The sequence below is a fragment of the Pteropus medius genome, unplaced genomic scaffold (genome assembly GCF_902729225.1).
Source record: "Pteropus medius unplaced genomic scaffold, Ma_sr-lr_union100, whole genome shotgun sequence".
Taxonomy (NCBI): domain Eukaryota; kingdom Metazoa; phylum Chordata; class Mammalia; order Chiroptera; family Pteropodidae; genus Pteropus; species Pteropus medius.
The window spans coordinates 11,586,048-11,605,244 of NW_024349796.1; the positions used below are offsets into that span (position 1 = coordinate 11,586,048).

Consider the following 19,197-nt stretch of genomic DNA (forward strand, 5'->3'; position numbering starts at 1 on the left):
TCTAACAGACCCAGAACCAGTTTAAACCTTGGATTCGCCACTCAAGAGGAACACGTGTGAACTCTTAAATGCTACCCCGTAAAACCCCGCCCCAAACCCCGGATATGGAGGACACATTAGAGCCGGGCCTCCCGGCCTCTCGCCGGTCACCTGGGAGGTAAATCTCCTTTCTTGTCTCAGAAGCTGATGCCATAGTGTTAGCTTCTGAGCGCTGGGGACAGGGAACCCTTGGTCGGGAACAAGATTGAAGAGGGTCTTGTAACGAGTTTGCTGAAGTAAGTGTTATAAAGTTTTTAAACCACCCCAACTTTCGCTGCATTTGCACGATTTGCCTGTAGGCAGCAGCTTCCTCTGCCACGAGGGACTGTCCTTGCAGCTCCCGAGCGCACGTGGAGAAGGGAGGCAATGTGGGTGCCTAGGGCCGCTGCCCAGACTGGCCCCATCTGGGAGGCCTGCCTCCTGGCGCCAGCAGGTCCCCAGGCGTAGAGGGGAGGGGGCTGGGAGGTGGGGGGCCGCGGGCGCGGGAGGCTGGGTGTACGCGGGGAGCCGGGAGGCCGGAGTCCGCAGGAACCGTGACCACCGCCCCTCCCGCGCGCTTCCCTGCGCCCGGCGCGGGGCTGGGGAGCTCGTCCCGGCCCCGCCCTCCTCCCGGCCCCGCCCCCGCGCTGAGGCGGGCGCAGAGCGAGGGCTGAGGAATTTTGTCCCCAGCGGCGCCTCGTCCTCCCGTGCTGCGGCTTCGGTGGCGGCGGCGGGGTGCCCCGGAGAGGCTGCGCGAGCCGGAGGCCGGGACGCGCCCCCGCGCCGCCGGAGCAGGGCTGGGGGCGCACGCGGGAGAGCCCCTTCGGGCGCAGGCGGGTGTGGGGGGCCCTGCGCGCCGGGCGCTCCGGCCGCCGCCGCCTGGGGCTCGCGCGGCGGGCTCTGCGGCCGGGCGGGCGGCCGGCCATGGCGGGAGGGCAGTGCGGCGGCCCGGCGGCGGCCGGCAGCGGCGAGATCGTGCAGCTGAACGTGGGGGGCACGCGGTGAGTCGGCGGGGCCGGGGCGGCCTCTGGGGGGACGGCGGGGACCGGCGTGGCGGGAGGGGCGGGGGCTGAGCCGGGCGGGGCGCGCGGGCCCGGGGTGTCTTCAGCGGGCCCGGGGTGTCAGGCGGGCCCGGGGGTGCCGTCGGGTCCGGGAAGGGACAGGCCCGGGGTCCTCGCGGGGTTACGAGGGCCGGGCCCGTGCGGCGGAGCCGCTGCCTCCCTAGGGTGCCACTCTTGTCCGCCCCCTTCTCAGGTGGCCGGCCAGGGCCGCAGCCCGCCGCCCCCAGCCCCGTGTCCCCGAAGAGCGCGTCTGGAGAAGCCGGGCCTGGGGGTCCGGCCACTGCGGGGCCCCGGCCTCCCTTTCGCTGGGGTCAGCGCCGTCCGTGTTCCCTCGTTCAGGGCTGGCCGCGATCCCCAAGGGTTTGGGTGCAGGGAGCGCAGGAGGCTTGCAGTCCGCTGATGCTTATTTTCAGAGACCTCCCGATGCTTGGCTTTGAAGGATCTGCTCAGCTGGTGCGTCCAGATGTCGCACTTACAGAGTTGGTTCTGGGGCGTTTTGGATGTGGGCACCGTGTGTCGGGCGCACTTGGGGGACAGGGAAAACTGTCTTCTCCCTCTGGCCCTCCTCTCCCATCCCCTCCTGTGCCTTCTATTAAGCTTGTTGGAGAAAAACATGTTTTGCTAATTTACTGTGGCTTATGAGTCACGCCTCAGAAAGGGGACTTTGCCAATTCTGAAGGCAGAAGTACTTGAGTTTTAGGGTTGGGGGAGATAGAGCGGTGAAGCGTTTTTGAAATACAGCGAATTTTGCTGCTCTGGACAATACCTGAGATTTCTAAATGTTTTTAAAGGCGCAAAACGTCAACAACGTGAATCGTAGAGGTAAAAGTGTGTAGTGCTTTAAACATTTAAATTTTCTGAGTGTGCTGGAAAATTTAACACAGAAAACGGTCATTCTTTTTTCTTTCCCTGTTCTTTCTTTCCCTCATCCCTTCCCCCAACAAAACTGTTTGATAGTTAAAGTGCATTTTCCCCGATATATAGATATCAGTCTTAAAGTTAGGAAAAGATACATGACCCTTAGTGTAAGAAATGGATACTTTTCTAAAATCACTTGAAAATATTGCAGGTTTGGTAATTTATGGATGCAAGAATGGAATACCTCGCAAGAGTAGGCCTTTGATATCTGTTAATACTCAGAAGTACCAGTGTAGTCATTTTAAATTCCTGCATTGGTTTCTCACTGCTACTGGTAGCTGATATATTTCTTTCCAGGCATTCTAAGGACATACTGTATTATAAAAATTAAACAGTACTGATATTTATAATATGTTGAAAGTAGATGGATTAATAATGAGCAAATTCTAGTTAACGACTGCAGAACTCAGTTTCAAATATTAAATCATAAAGCTGCTATCTTGTAGCTGGAACTCTGGTTTTTGTTTTATTACTTGGAAACCTGATTTGATCAGGTTCCAAGTAGTGATATTAGCAAAGAATGCAAAATAAGGCAGATACATTATGAGATCAGTTTACAAGACAGACGAAGGAATGAGAAATAAAGTTTAAAAAAAGCAAATTTTAGAATTGCTAGGATAGAGTAGCTTATAAGTAATGACATGGCCTTTAGAAAACAGAACCTCCAACAATGAGTGTTCTAAGGCTCCTGAGTTACTTTGAACCATACTCTTGCAAAATTTTAGAGCTAGGATGGATCTAGATGTCATCTATATCTTGCAAATCACAGATTAACACAGTCACTTAAGTCATTGTAAAAGAAATCCTGATGTGATTGTCATTAAGTTGAATTGCCACTGGAAGAACCATCTGAGGCAGAGAATTAAAGTTGGCTCTGCAGTGATAGAGTAAAACTCAGGAGAGTTTATTTGGGCAGAAAAGCATATGCTGTAGGTAAAGTTGTTTTAATTTCAAGAGATGCAAAAATGGACATATTCAATGGAATTAGGGAAATGACCAAATTTGATCATTTAACACTTTGGGGGTGATTCAGAAAGGGGAGATGAGGTTTCATTTCGAATTGTTAAATCATTTATTTACAAAAATGAAAAGTAAAAAAAAAAACAAAAATATGACTCAATGTGTGATTGATTGTATTAGACTGAATAGGATTTGAGGCCTCAAGAGGGAGGTCTGGAACCAGCCCATAGTGGACTCGGGACTTCGGAATCCAGGCAGATAGGAGCTCCAGTTCCCAGGCTTTACCTCTAACTAGCTCAGCAACCTTGAGCCAGTTACTTAGTGGGTGGTTTCCTACAATGTAAAGTGGGAATAAAAGGAAAATGAAGTAATAAATAGGAAATGCAAGGGTTATTGGCATTAATAGTAACTGCATACTGCTTTCAAGTTAATTTAGGAGGAGGCAAGTAGCAAGGAGTATTAATTGTGGACATGATATTTTTAGTAATACTTTGATGAGACCAGATTGCACATGATCATTTTCTTGGCACACTCTGGATATGAGATGAAAAAACAGAGAAGGATTTCATGTAATTTGAAGGAAAGGATTTTGTCATGTAATTTTAAATGTCATATTTTTTCATTAAATCATGCTTGGAACCAGTTTTAGAGGTCTGGGTTTTTTTTTCCCCCTCAACTTCCTCTTGCTTGAAAATTTAAAATATATGTATATATAGTGGATATGAGGGTCCAGTTGCTTTGCCCAGAAATTCCAGATTACCATACCCATCCTGAACTTCAGATTTTAATTGAAATTGCTAATATGACTTTAAAGAATCAGACCTTTGTAATTTCCTAAGCAACACAGCATTTGAGTTATTTCGCAGAAAATTTACTGAATAAGTAGTGAACGTGAAAAGTTACTAGTTAAAAGTGATCCTTATATGGAATTAATTTGATGGCTTCCAAAACAGAGTGATTCATTTTTGCAGTGATCCCTGGCTCCTTCAGTTCACCATTAACTGGATTTGCTTTTATTTGACCAGGTCATTTTCCTGTGACTAGTTGGAATCCACTTCTCATTTTTCTTAAGATTCCACGAAGAAATACATTTGAGAAAATTTGCCCTGTTTTTTTCACTAAACTATTTGGCTTCTTTCTTAAATCTGATTAATGGGCACGGGAGCTGCCTTGAAACTGTTTTATAATGCTAGAAAGTGAATGCGGAATGCAAGTCGAAGTCTGTTAGGCTCTTCTTCATGAGGCTACATGGTGATAGGGCAGAGAGTAAAGTACCCACGCAGTTCAGAGTGACAAGTTTTGCAATGAAAATACTCAGGTAAGGGCTGGACTAGATGAGCCCTAGATTGCATTCTTAGTCATGTCACTTTACATCAGTTACTGATTTTTTGTTGTTGTTCTGGTCTGTTACAATGTGCTTTGGTAAAGCTCCCTCCATTGGTGGTAATAAGTCAACTTGATCAAATGGCAGTTAACCTCAAAACAATATATTTACTGAGTGAGTTTTGGATGAATGCAACAGTTGTAAATAGTCCAAGACTGCATATAAAGAAAGTGTTAAATGCTTGACATACAAAAGAATTACTATGAGCACAAAATAATAATATAGGATAGACTGTTTAGAAAAGCCATTAAAGAGAAGGTAAAATCTTAAGCGGTATCAAGGTAGATGGGACTTGGATAATTAGATGTGACAAGAGCTGTCTAGCTGAGATCAAGATACCAAAATGGTAGTGAGTATGAATTGGGGATATTAAGAAGTACTCTCTTATTAGAAGGAGTTTGTTTTGGAAAGATGAAGCGGGACTCGAAATTAATTTTCAGTGTTATGTTGAGAAGTTTGGGCTTGGCGTGATGGACTGACTAATCGTTCATTCTTCAGCAGATTGGTGTGCTGGAAAGTGGTGTTTTAGTAGTCATTATATGTCAGTGAGTTAATTATTTGATTTTGTTGAGAGCTCCTTGAATAGTCTTCACTCCAAATTGAAAGAAACAGAATTTTTAACTATTAAATGTAATAAATGACATAGCTGTACTTTGCAACAACTCGTAAATCATTGCCCAGCATATTAGAGCAAGTTAACTCATGCATTATGAAATTTCAAATTATGTTCTCATTTATAATACCAGATATTTTTCAATTGCAGATTTAGTACCTCAAGACAGACCCTTATGTGGATTCCAGATTCCTTTTTTTCCAGGTATTGCATATAATTCTTTAGTACCATTTTTAATACACTTGTTATTTATCAAAATAGTAAATTTTTTCCTTGTCTTAATTTTTTTTATATATCTTGAATAAAAAAATCTTACTTTTAAAATAGATTTTTTGAAATTTTTATTTTACTTTGGAGATCACTCATCTATATTGATCTTTGACATCTGATAAAGAATTAGGACATTTATTCATACTCAGATTTTAAAAGCTAACTAGCTTATTGTTAATGACTTCTAGTTTGCTGAGTGGAAGAATTTCAACGCTTCGAGATGAAACTGGTGCTGTGAGTATAATGTATAATATATCTAAATTACATTAACCAATGCTTATAATGCTTTATCCTTATTATATAGTGACTTAGAAGACAGGAAACCTAATATTTTAATTAAATGAAAGTGACATATGTACTTAGTTTATTTTTTGTCACATAGTTAATAGAACAGAGAATACTAAATATAGCAATTTAAGTATTCATGATTATAAGATATGAGCTTACATTGTCAATAAAGAAAATATTTCTTTTAATGAATAATTAAAACAGTAAATATATTAAATACTAAAGTGTTTTGATATTGAATTAGAATGGTGTAAGATATTGCAAAAAAGTTGTCTTACAATTTTTTTTTTTTGGAGAATAACCTTTTGAACTTATGGAGCAATGGTAGAATGAGGGAAGAAAAGAACAATTATGTTTCAGTACAAAAAAAAAATGGTTTACATTTATAAAGCAGTTATATGTGTCTAACATGTGAAGTAAATGTCCATTGCTCTCAAAAGCTAAAGGGCTTTGTCTGGAAGCAGCAGAGTGACCAGAAGTATTTGTTCGCTATAGTGAAAGTTATAGATGAAGCAAAGCAGCAAAAGCAGGAATACTTATGTGAGATCATAAAGACATAAGATCTCCAGAAATCTGTGGTGTTTCTTCAACTTTTGATGGGTTCTAATAAAAACAAAAGCAAGAATTTATGAATCTAAATAGTACTTAACTCATTGTATATGAATGGTTGATCATAGTGTAAGGAGTTTTCTTTGCTGCCATTACCCTAATTGACTTACAGAAGCTTTAAAAGATGTTCATTTTTATGGTGAGAGCTGTAACTGATTCAAAATAGTGTTGGTACACATTTCTGTAAAAAGTTACCAATTATGTATTTCGTATTTTTAAGCATTTTATTTCCCCCTTATGTATTCTGTGTATTTGTTATTTTTAAAATATGCTTTTTGTCATCACCCTCCTTTCCCCCAGCCCTTGTAGAAACTGAAATAGTGAGGTGTGTAGGTGTTAGGAGAAGAGCATCTTTTCTGTGTTGGCAGCCGCACGCAGTATTTACCCTTCACCCCACGCGTATTGTAAAAAGTACGTTGTTGCTTTAGTGATTCACATGTGAATCACAGATTATGTAAGTCACGGTCACTGTCGCCAGCAATTAATGACCAAGCAATAAGCAACGTAAGAGAGTATTTATGTGTAATATTTTCAAAGTACTTATTGAATTCTAGGATATTTCAGATAAAAATTTTCTCTAAAGTGTCACTTTTACCAAAGATAACAGTTTAAAAAAATGAGGGAACTGATTTACTAGATACCATTTTCCTACATATTAAAATAGCATCAATCTAATAATAGCTTTTCTGGGGGAAAAAAGACACATTAAGTTCATACTGTTTGTAACTGCATTCCAATTTTAGAAACATTAAAATTTAAGAGTAGAACCAAGGGAATGTATTTTAAGTAATGTAGTCTTTGTTCCTTAAGTGTCACATATATGAAAGTTAGAAGTTGTATTTGTAATTTGAAAATAAAACAATTCATTTACAGATATTTATTGATAGAGATCCAGCAGCATTTGCACCCATTTTAAATTTTCTTCGGACGAAAGAACTAGATTTGAGGTAAGAAATGCATCCTTTTAAATACATTCTCATTGATAGGTATGTGTCTTTTTGTATATATTGTAAGGAAAAGCGGCCCCCTCCCCCGAGGCTGTGTTGCTTGAAGGTTTCCTCAGAACCAGACTCGCAGGTGTAGGCCACTGTCCTCTCTTCCCCGGCACCACTCCAGCAGCTTCTTAACCAGTGTCCTGGCTTAGTTCTTGCCTCCCTCATTTATTTCTCACACCGTAGCCAACGTTATCGTCTAAAAATAGAAATCTGATCTGGCTCCTACTCCCCTTAAAGTGTTTTTGGTGTCATTAGATTAATGGCTAAAGATTTTGGTAACTTGGTATTGTCCCTTAAGGCTCTGTAATCAGGCCCCTGCTTAACTTCTCTTGCTTCCACATGTGACCCGAGCAGCCTTGGCTCCGTCCTGATTCAGTGATCTTGGCCCTGTCCACCTCGCATAGGTGGGCGTGGTTGTGGCGCTGCCACCACCCCAGCCTTCACTACACTCGCTCCTTTCTCAGGAGTCTGTCTTCCGTGAGACTTCGAATTCGAAAGGACAAGCACTGTTCTCTACACGTCCTCGGGATCTGGCGTTGTGCTGGGCATGTCGAGGTTCAGTGCATGGTTTTGTGGATGAATGGAGTATCACTTAAACGACTGCTTTAACGTTGCCATAGTCTAGATTCTCACCAGGAAGCTACTGTTTGTATTTTATTGTCCTTTTATTTCATATGTTCCTAGTGAATTTTCACTAAGGATTTATTATTTAGATAGTAACAGCTTGTAAAGTTCTAATTGTTTGAGCTGCTGCTTTAGATAATCTAAGTTTTGGCTTGCATTCACTAGAATCTGAGCTCAAAGGCAAAGATTTTTTTTCCTCTGGTTGGTTCTCTGCTGTATTTCCAGTATTAAAACAGTGCATGTAGTAGCTTCTTAATAGATGTTTATTGAATGAGTGACAGTTTGTTGGGGCTTTTTGTTTGTCTGATTTTTGGGTTGAAGTGGTAAGTATGTTACTACTTCCTTTTTTATAAAAGTAAACTTATTTTGATCCATAGCATTTGATTTAAAAAGCCAAAATTTACTTTCCTCTTGACTAATCCACAACTTAGATAACCCATGAAAGGCAAAATTGATTTTAATACCTGTATTTAATTAACTGCTTTTCTTACAAATTACTACCTTATTTTACTTAGTGAAATTTTATTTTTATGTTACTATACCTTAACATCTTCATCAAGGTACATAGCCTTTCCTAATCTGATCTTTTCCCCCTACCTTCTTTCTTCTTTTATTTTTGGTTTCTGATGAGGAGGGAGTCATTTATCTGAATTCATTCACATTCGTCTTGTGTAACTGTTATATACAAGTGTTATGCTATGCACTGTGAGAGGTATACGAAATGGATCAGCAGTAGATCATGCTTGCAGGGAGCTTACAGTGTAATTGGGAGGTTACATAAATATGTATAGAAATATAAAAAGTTAAAAGCCATTAATGCCACAGAAGGATGATTCCCACTCTTGTTTGCCTTACTAGATACTTACCTGTACTAACCCTGTAAAACCTAATCTCTCATTTAGTTGCTCAAATCATCTATACGTGAGTGGTTTTTAACCCATTTCCCATTTAGAAAAACTGCAGCTCGCTGCCAGCGTTAATTTAATTTTACATAAACATGCTCTTTGAGGCTGAAGCAAATTGACTGGTTTTCAGTGTGAAAATAAAATATAAAAACTGTTCTTGGAACTTGTGTCTAATCCTAATGTAACAGAAATGTATATGATGATCAGTATAATTTTTTCACCTAGTAAATTTAAAAGCGGAGCATCTAGGATTTGACATTTTCAGCGATCGAGAATTACCATATTTTGTAAATGGAAATACCACTACTAAAAACGGTGTTATAAATAGAATGATGTCATTTGTTCCCAAAGATTATTGATATACTAGGTGATGCAAAAATAATAATCAAAGCGAGATAGTCAGTGGCATACCTTGGGGGCGAGGTTAGGACTGTGATCCACGAGTTACCTCAGGGTGAACGCTGCAGCCACAAGCACGGCCGGTGAGTATCCTCAGGGCAGATAGGAAGTGGGTTGAATGAGAGAATGTTTTTGTTGGCGTGCAGTTTTTTATTTAGAAATTTTCAAATGATTAACAACATTAGGAGAAAGGTTAAGTGTTAAAGCCTTATGGTTTTGTTCATATTAAGTGCTTAGTACTTTTTGCTTTTGCTTCGGATGCTAAGTCCGAGTTGCCTGTTCGGGGATTTACATCATTCGTTTGTTTCTCCGTAGGGGAGTGAGTATCAATGTGCTCAGGCACGAAGCAGAATTTTATGGGATCACTCCATTAGGTACGTGTCTCCCAGTATACGTATTTGGGATCGGACCCTTTGTGCACTAAACTTGCCCAAGTAAATGTATCTTATGGCAGGTCCTAATTTTTGATTGACTAGTTCAGTGCTTGCTCTTCGTGAATTTTCACACTAAAAAGATGTTATCAGTTGCTTTAACTTAAATGTTTTCATTTTTTCCTCTTACCCTCTTTAACTGGAGAAAGTAAAAAATGGAGTACTGTTTCTGTTCGCATGTCTTGACGAGTCTGCTTTGCCATGTTTTAGTACGAAGGCTGCTGCTGTGCGAAGAGCTGGAGCGCTCGTCTTGTGGCAGCGTCCTCTTCCATGGCTACTTGCCTCCACCAGGTACTTCTGCTTCGTTTAGTCTTTTTAGAAGTTCTTTTCCATTAAGCAGTTGTATACAAATGAGCATTATTAAACAAGTATCTTTATGCAAATGTGTAAATGAGAAAAAGGAAGATCAGTTCTTTGATCATTGACTTTCTCACTTATAAATCTACTAGCTGCGGTGAGAACTTTTATTTTAACAGAAGTTCAGTCATAGGTTACGTTATAGCTGAGATGTACCAGAGTTTTCTGGAAAGGCCAGGTAGGCTTGTGACCTCGAAGGTCTCCGTGGCAGCCATTCAGCTCTGCCATAAGCACTGTAGATGTGAGCGGGTGTGACGGGAATAGGTACAACTTTGTTTACGTAAACGGCATCGGGCAGGATTTGGCCATGACCCAGTTTACCGACACCTATGTCAGAGCATTGGTTGTCAGCCTCGTTTTGTTGGACCCCGGGAGCTCAGTGGCAGGCAAAGCACATGTCATCTCTACCCCACTTCACTTAGAAGAGTTCAGCCTTCACACATGTGACAGTGGGCTTCTGAGCAAGATTTCATTCCAGTAAAGACTTTGAAAGTGTGGGACAATTCTGCTCTAAAGCAGTTTAAATCAGTACACAGTGCCTCAGACATAGTAACGTGCAATGTGAAGAGGGATGACAGACTGAATGAATTTCATGTTTTTTTTTCAGTAACCTAGAGCTAGGTAAAAATAGAGTATAATATATAAATCTTAATCTTATGATATATATGTGTGTGTGTGTGTGTGTGTGTGTGTGTGGTGTGATAAACACCAAAATCGGTTGATTTCCTGGTTTTTACAGTTTCATTTTGTTGTTTTTTATGGTAATTATTTGGAATAAATTGCTATTTTGGAAAATAAATGTTGACTATAATGAGATACACAATTTTATGTTTTTTTTGTAACAATGTGAAATTTTAAATTCTTTGTAGTGAACTTAGAAATTTATTTTATTTCCTTTTGTAGGTATTCCTAGTCGTAAAGTAAACAATACAACTAGATCCTCTGCTGAGTCTAGGAATGGACTAAATTCTACAGAAGGCGAAGCTCGGGCAAATGGTACCCAGCCTGTTCTCTCGGGAGGTGGGGAAGAGACAGTTAGGCTAGGTAAGCAATGATCACTTAAATGGAAGAAGGAAAATACATGTTTTTAGTTCTAGCTTAATTATTTTTAAAGATGTAATTTTTGCTTCATCTGTCTTTTTAATTCGCATTTATCATTTATATCGTAACGTCATTTAACATATAATTTCTATTTAAGAAGTATGTAATGTTCTGTTTGCTTTAAATCTTCAGAGCAGGGGTTGGCAAACATTTTATGTAAGGGGCCGGGTAGTAAATATTTTAGGCTTCGTGGGCCACACAGACTCTGTTGGAACCACAGCTCTCCCACTGTGTCATGAAAGCTGCCATGAACTATGCGTAAACAGGCATGGCTGGGTTCTACCAAAACTTTATCACAGCAGGGACAGGACTGGAACTGGCCTGAGGGCCAACACTTCCCAGCCCCTGCTTTAATACATTAAACATTTATTTTTCTAAAATCAACAGGATTTCCTGTGGATCCACGAAAGGTGCTAATAGTGGCTGGCCATCACAACTGGATTGTAGCTGCGTACGCCCATTTTGCTGTGTGTTATCGGTACTGTATCATTTGTAACTGTTTGCTTTGCTTTTTATTTTGGGGGGTAGTTTTACTAATTGCGATTTTATATTTATAGGTTGAAAAGCTGTTTCACTTAATCATCAAAATTGGTCACTCTGTATTTAAGCCACTTCTTTAGTTTTTCATTAGATTTAGTCTGCTTTCCTTTTGGTAGCTAACTTGGTAAATATTGCTGGTAGCCTTAACACGTCTTAAATATTTTTTCAGACATTATGAACAGTGATATAATTAAGGTCTTGAAGTTCTTCTTATATATCCAGCTTCTGAATCATTTAATTACCCTGTTAAATGAGTGGCCAGGGTTATTAATACGAACCGTGTGATTTTGTGACTTTTATACGTCTAAGGCTTTCATACGTACAGCAAGGGCTAAAGCAGTGTGGCGTGGGGAGAAGTGGCGAAGCTGGGCCGCTGTGGGCGGAGCTGATGTAATTTACTGTCTGGGCTGTGAGAGGCTTACAGTGGTGATTTGGTTTTACTAATTCTTGCATTCTCAAAAAGTAAAATGGAGTGAGGAAAAGCGTAGACCAGTGATTTTTTTTTTTTTTTAATTGGAGAAAGAATGAGATCTTTAGTTAAAAATCATTATTGCAGTGAAAAATGTCGATAAAGAATGATGTAGAAGCACAACGTGGTTGGGAGATACTAGTTTAGACTGTGATCCCATGTAATTTAATTGCTGAAAAATCAAAGGATATATAAATATCACTATTGTATCTGGTTAAGAAAAAATAAGTACAATAGATTAAAAATATTTTGAATGTCTTCTGAAGTTTATATGTATGATATATATATAATATATATATTTTAAAGAATCCCAGATATATTTTTTCCAAAAACTCTACCTAATAGATTTGCCATACATAGTAAAAAAACGTTTATATTTGTAATCTCCAGTTTGTATTTTCATTGCAGTAGAGAGTCAGTGCAAACTTTCCATTTTGAGAGCATCTGTATATTTATTTTAAGTGAATGACACAGACATGATTTTTCAGATACATTTTGGGGATAACTTTTATATGAAGCAAGACCGATTTGAAAAAGAATTTTTTAGGGGTGTTTTGAACTACCATCCAATCTAAATTGGGAACTGTTGCTGTTTAAACATCATGTACTTTTACTGATAAGGGGTTCCACAGGAGCTGCGAAACCATCGTAAGTTTTCCAGGCAGAAAAGCATAACTTCATTTGTTACTGCGCAGCAGCGCTAAAGATGTCTGCTCGCCAGGCAGCCATAGGGCCCCGCGTGAGGTGTCGCTCACTGAGTGGCGTGGAAGGGCGGCGCTGTTCCCAGGTGCATTCGTTTGCCTTTGACCATGATCTCTGCGCTCTCACTGGATGTCAGCGATGTCAGCAGTATGCCCACCCGAAACGACCAAGGGAAACGATTGAGGGCGTATTGGATTTTCTCACATGTAGTTAAGTTATTCAGTGGCAAAAATACATTTTCAAGAGAAAAGAAAAGATTCAAATTACTGTAAGGGTGTACTCTTTCCTACAAGTTGTTTTTTCCACAGCTTTTTATCAATAAATTTAAAACCTTGAAAATGAAAACAGTGGTACAGTGAACCCCTGTGTAGTCTTCGCTAGGCTCGCTGATATTCTGCATTGTTAGTCTGGGATCTTACGTTTCTTTTTCTTGCTGAATTTATGACAGTGTTACTTGTATTAAGGAAGAATAGTTGTGTAAGTTGCTCCCTTCTCGGAGCTTGTTTTCCACTTTAGATCTATAAACCTTGTGGGGTTTCCTTTTTGTATGTGTTATGAGATTTAGGAATCTGTTTTATTTCAAGTGGCTAGGTAATTATGTTCTGATTATTTGTTACATAAATCACCCTTTCACATTTAAATTTGAACGTTTCCTTTATTTTGCTTTATATGCATATACGTACATATTATATATATGTGTGTATATATATGTAATTGAATCTAATTCTAAACTCTCTTTTGATCTTTGACATATTTGTGTATTCCCCTGAAACTTGGGGGGCAGTATGCCCCCCAAGTAGTAAGTTCCAAAACCTTGTAGGGCCTTCTACTGTGTCCCCTGAACGTGGACGGTAACATATTCTTTGCACAGTGTCCCGACTCCAGAGCATTGGTTCACCGGGCAGCAGTAAGGAGAGGATTCTGAAAGAGCGAAGCTCATTCTGTCTTATGCATATTTTAAATTTTGTATTCCTCGTGTAGAAAATTATAGAGCGGATACGTGTTTCTTTCTTCTTTGTATTTTAACTTCAAACAAAAGTGAATTTACATATCTTACTGAGTTCTGTCACTATAATCATTCTCAAATATGCTGTCCTGATTCCGTTATTCTTTTTGGCATCTCTTTATCTTATAATACCCTAATTTCTATAGAGAAGTAGACGAGTAGATTATATATAGTGTTTATATTCCTCAGTCAGTGATCACAGGATCACATCGTACACCTCATTTGAGTCAGCATCTTGCCATGGACACTGCTGGGAGCCTCGTGTGCGCGTGTGCGTGTCCGTGCCGGGCGGCGTGTTGCTGCCGTCCCTGTGCCCAGTGTCAGTCCCTCAGAGCATCTCCGTTTCATTTTTCAACGTTTGTCAGTTTTTAGTTTATTAGATAATTATTTTTGTTGATCTGAATGCATGAGTCCCATCTGGTGGCTGAGCAAGGTAATTATAAATATAATGCTCAGGAAAATTTGATGCATTTTTTTCATGTATTGTTTTGAAGTTCATTAAGGAAATCATTCTTGAAATTAATAAGGCTGAATTGCATATTTTCGTGAATTACATTTGTATTTCAGCATACAGTTTAAACAAAAATGAAATGAAAGTGATGTCATTTAGTCCTTAGGGGGCCATCATTTGCGAATACCTAAGTTGATTTTGAGGATAAATACGTTAGGAACACTTATTTTATTCATGTTCTGAGTATTCTCTTTAGGTGAGGCTAAGAGAAGCTTTATAATTGAGTTTCGTCATCTGGTTAGTGTAACTTTAAAAATAGATATTCCATAGTTAAAGTTCAGGTCATTCTTTGTCATGATTGCGCAGCTGTGTAGGTTCTAAATTTATGAGGGCTTCCTATGTAATCACACAGAATACATGTCTGAAATTACATTCAGATGAGGGAGAAAAACTTAAAAAAGCACAGGCATGTTTATCAGAAATTAAATATTAAAGAATGCATTAAATATATATTGGCCCAACTGCACATCTGAACCTTGGTAAGCCTTTACATAAGGAGTTAATGGGCCCCTAAGAGTTTTCGTTAAGAATGAAAGCTTTAAAAGTCAATCCTCAGGTTCGAGGGCCCCGCGTTTCATTCATTTGATTGTGCCTGGTACCGGAATGCACGTGCTGCGGGAGGCGACTCGGTGTCTTCGCTGGCCTGCATAGACTAGCATGCCGAGTGTCGAGTGCATGTAGTTCTGGTTAATAACTGATTAATAACAAAGGAACGATGGTTACTTTAAAATTCTGAATTTCGTTGGCTGTTTCTACCCATAGATAATGACAGTACAGCACTTTTTTATACAGAGAAAAGTGAAAAGTCCATTTTTCTTTTAAGTTGTTAATGCTTTTTAAAATTTGGAAGACTTTCTTATGCTTTGGAAAAATACAGAACTCTGATCTCTTTTTAAGTGGTTTAGATTTCACGTGTAGGTGAATATAAGATATCTCAGAAATAATATTCTAGATTCGTAGGTGATAAATACCAAAATTTTATATTTAACATAGACAGCTGGGGTTAATATTTTTTGGGGTACATTGGTCTGTATTCTGTTTGCCTGACTGGTGCTGAGTTTGCCATGTGTGTCTGTTCTTAACAGAATCAAAGAGTCCTCAGGATGGCAGCAGGTGTTCACAAGCCCGTACCTGGATTGGACCATCGAACGCGTGGCTTTAAACGCAAAGGTGGTCGGCGGTCCCCACGGGGACAAGGACAAAATGGTGGCTGTCGCCTCTGAAAGTAGCATCATCTTATGGAGCGTTCAGGATGGCGGCAGTGGGAGTGAAATTGGTAGGGGAGAGTTTGTGTACACTGCATTTTGCTGGTATGTAGAATGTTCTGAAGTTTGAGGGGGATTGCGCATGAGTATCGAAACTAACCTGGATGGTTAGCTGGGACTGCCACATCTTTTCGGGGTCCAGTGATAACAAGTACTCAGTGTGAGAGGAATGGTCTGGCAAAGAAGGGGAAAACTGTTTCACCAATTTGCTCCAGCTGAAACTGGCAGAGAATTTAGCAACTGCTGGCACAGTTTAGTGCCGCCGCTTCGATTTGTGCTGACGCTGCTTTTACCCTGTGTTGCTTTGCAACGTTAAAGTTTTTAACACATTAAATTTTCAGCACCACAGGTGTTTGTAGCCAAACATGCATATGAAAGATGCTCAGTGGTTGTCGGGTGCTGATACCGGATGTACAGAAGCAAGACACCAGGGCCAGCCACGTCCGCACGCGCATCTGTGGGAGACAGAAACAGTTGTGCAGACCGGTGTTCTCTCCGCCAGGTCTTCAGTTCAGAGGCTTATGTGTCACCAGCAGTGGCAACGCCGTGACCTCTTCCACTGCCTCTCGCCCTGCCGCGTTCAGCAGTCCCCGTTGAGAGGCCGTATTAGTCTCTCCCGCGATGGCGTGTGCCTGCCTCGCCAGTGCGATGCCGTAACCTCGCCTGTAAGGTGCTTCAGTGGCTGTCCCATTGCTAATTTAAAAGCCCGGAGGAAGCAGTTTCTGGTTATAAAAGAGTTTTTCACATCTTCATTTAAAATATTTCTATAAACTTTGAATATTTGTTCTCAATGAGCCCGTACCTGGCATCGTAATAGTACTCAAAAGCTTTGTTGAGTAAGGCAAGTTATTAACATCTGTGAAGCCGAGGGAAAGAATTTTCATTTTTAATTTTTTTAGTTTTGCCAAATTTCTTTAGAGTCCTCCCTTCTGTGAGTCAGAACTGATAAGTCCTGTCTTCATCAGCTTTTTTAAACTTAAATAGTGCAGCTGTGAGTTGACCACATGAGTGTTCTAATTTCCCATTTTGAAGCCAATGATCGATCCATCCCTAAGTATAAGGAAAACATTAATTTATTTTAGAATAAAATATTTATAAGTTTTAGGTAAAATTGTTATATTTTGAAATGTTTTCAGAACATTTTTAAGGCTAATATTGCAAAACAAAAAAGTATACTCATTTCTTGTATTTCTGTAGCTGCAAGGAAAACTGAATTTCAAAACTTATTGAAGAATAATGAGGTTAAAGAGATTGTAGTAGATAAAACTGAAGATTGTAAGACAATAGTGGAAATATTTAAAACAAACTTACTTGTGGGAAACTTACAGTTAGTTACACCCTAAACCTACTACCACAGACGATTCTAGAAAATATAAGACCCCATCGCATATCATGTAGCCTCTGGAAAACAACTCTGTACATTCTTAAGATAATCAGAGTAAAAAGGGCAGCTGATGCTTTAGTATCAGGAAAATAGTCTTGACTTCTGGAAAGGGTCTCAGAGACCCACAAGGATTCCCAGAGCCTACTTCGAGAATCATTGTTCTAGACCTTTTCCTTCCCTTCTCTCCCAGCCCAACATCTCAGATCTCGTGCCGCCTGGACGTACGCTTGCCGTAGTCTTCAGCTGCCCTCTTGGACACTATCCTTCAGTCCTTTGCAGTAACTAGCGCTATCCCCAGTTCAGTATTTTTAAACTCCACTGAGATCTTCACTCACCACTTCCCTTTTTATCAGTCTTGGATTCTGTCATCACAGTTACTCTAGCGAAGGAGCCTGTTTGATCGCATCCCTCTCTGCCCTGCTGCTTGGAGAAACCCCAACCCTGGCCACATCCACCTTTCTCCTTGAATAGCTGCGTTACTGTAATTGAGCTGTCTTGGCTTCTATCTTTGGCAGAGTCCAGTTGTGTACTAGATTGCATTCCCTTTCTCCTACTTGGGCATCGAGTAGTTACCGCTCCCTCCCCTCGATCGTCCATCAGCATCCGACCCTGCTATAATTCTGCCTTCAAAGCAATAACAAAAGTCACCCCGCGTTCATTCTCTTCCAGTTCGGGCTTCATTTTTCTGTTCTTAAAGCAAGAGGTAACAGTTACTGAATCTTACGATCCTCCTCTGTGTTCTCTCAAGTTGCTCCAGTCGTGTTTTTTCTCCCTACACGCTAGAAAAGTACTCCTGTTGGTGCCACCCGGGATCTGTGCTCTGCCAAGTCTATGATCAGTCCCTAGTCTTCCTCCTATTAGAGCTGTCATTTAAAATGTTCGATACAGGTGATTACTGCTTTCCTTTTGAAAGTCTAATTTAGAAAAGTCTTTTTAACTGTTACGTTATTAACATCACTGGACGCGCAGTGATTTTAATGTTGATTTCAGTTGCATTTCCCTAACATCTTTAGAAAAAAGTTAACATTAAAATTTTTGAAATTATAATTCAGAAAGGGAAACAATTGTGATTTTTTTTTTCAAATTGCCACTTCTAACATACAAATAAGTGAAGGCGATTTTATGCCCCGCTTTGTTTCCAAAAGCTAACGTGGTAGGTAGCTGTGTTGTAAGACGGTGCGGTAATCGTTCACACCCTGTGAAAGAAGCCGTTCGGTATTACAGATGGTCTTCAGAACTCGACGACACCGTCCAAGGAACGTGGTCGAGGCTGCTGTGTCCCTGCTAGAGCTTGCCAGGGCTGGCCCCGCTGGACTGCTGACACAGCAGCATTTTCCCAAAGGGTCCCTTGAGACAGGATCCTGTCATTGCTTATACCGTTGAGTGACACAGAATTTCTTGAGGTCATTCAGAATGCTTTCCTTGATTTCCCAGAACCTCATCTTTCTCTAGAGTGATCGATGTTAGTTTCCTGTTTTTATTCCTACCTTTCACAGAGTCCATAGTACTGGCTTCACCTGTTTTGAAAAATTGTTTGGCATCAAAATTAGAGTAGCGTTACATAAGAATTCCTAAAATTGAATGGGAAACGATGACTGCTTTCAGGTGGCAAGTTTCTTTCTCAACCAGTTCTGGTCAAAAGGCTTAGCTTTTTTGTGGGTTAATTTTATTTTGCTCTGGATTTGTTTGATTCGATTGGTTGGTTGACAGGTTGGACTGAAATGATATATTCATGTATACAAATATAAGCATATATACAAATTAAAATGTGTATAGGAAACATTTCTAGCAGTGCTTACCAGGTTTGTTCGATGGTTTATTTTTTTCCTTCTTTTTGTCCAGTGTATATAATGTGTCTTCCTGCCAGGTGCCTGGCTTTTTCAAGATTGGTTAAGAATTTTTAAGATGTTATTTATTGTCCCTGGTCTTTACGGTTTTGAACAAAAAGAGAACTACCCCTCACTGGTGTAAGATTTAAAAAAAAATTAATTATCTTTGCTGGATTACACTTTTAATGCATGCTGCATTTGCATTTAATTGGTTTGATTCTTCCAGTGAGTTCTTCAAAGCCGTACGTTTCCTTGTTTTCTCAGCTAGATGCTGAGAATTGTTCATGTTGTCACGTAATAGGTACTTAAAAAAATAAAATACCGAAACAGCTAAAGATCTACAGAAAACAATATTGTATAGGTGAGACATTTTTCAGCAGTTTTAGGTAAAACGATATTTCTTATAAGATGTTTTTCAAGTAGTTAAGATAATACTATTTTGATGTCAAAATCGGTTAGTAGCATTTTGAGGGTGAACATGAGCATCGAGACATTCAGCTCCAGCAGTTGCGTAGACCAGATAGGTGGGAAGCAGAAGGCGGCATGGGCAGGGTGACC

General features: G+C 40.2%; 1 protein-coding gene across 2 annotated transcripts in view; it reads left to right on the top strand.

Annotated features, from left to right (window-relative positions):
- The first annotated feature begins 700 nt into the window (after window positions 1–700).
- The window catches only part of KCTD3 (potassium channel tetramerization domain containing 3), a 36,181-nt gene continuing 17,684 nt past the window's right edge, over window positions 701–19,197 (top strand). Inside the window, exons 1-9 of one of the 2 annotated variants that reach the window (XM_039883358.1) lie at window positions 701–1,019; window positions 5,105–5,158; window positions 5,413–5,458; window positions 6,995–7,068; window positions 9,360–9,418; window positions 9,686–9,766; window positions 10,736–10,810; window positions 11,321–11,411; window positions 15,247–15,437. In XM_039883358.1, the coding sequence (XP_039739292.1) occupies window positions 943–1,019; window positions 5,105–5,158; window positions 5,413–5,458; window positions 6,995–7,068; window positions 9,360–9,418; window positions 9,686–9,766; window positions 10,736–10,810; window positions 11,321–11,411; window positions 15,247–15,437 (748 nt within the window). In that variant the 5' untranslated portion in view covers window positions 701–942. Of the gene's footprint in view, window positions 1,020–5,104; window positions 5,159–5,412; window positions 5,459–6,994; window positions 7,069–9,359; window positions 9,419–9,685; window positions 9,767–10,735; window positions 10,877–11,320; window positions 11,412–15,246; window positions 15,438–19,197 lie in introns of both variants that reach the window. The other variant, XM_039883357.1, reaches the window with a different exon arrangement.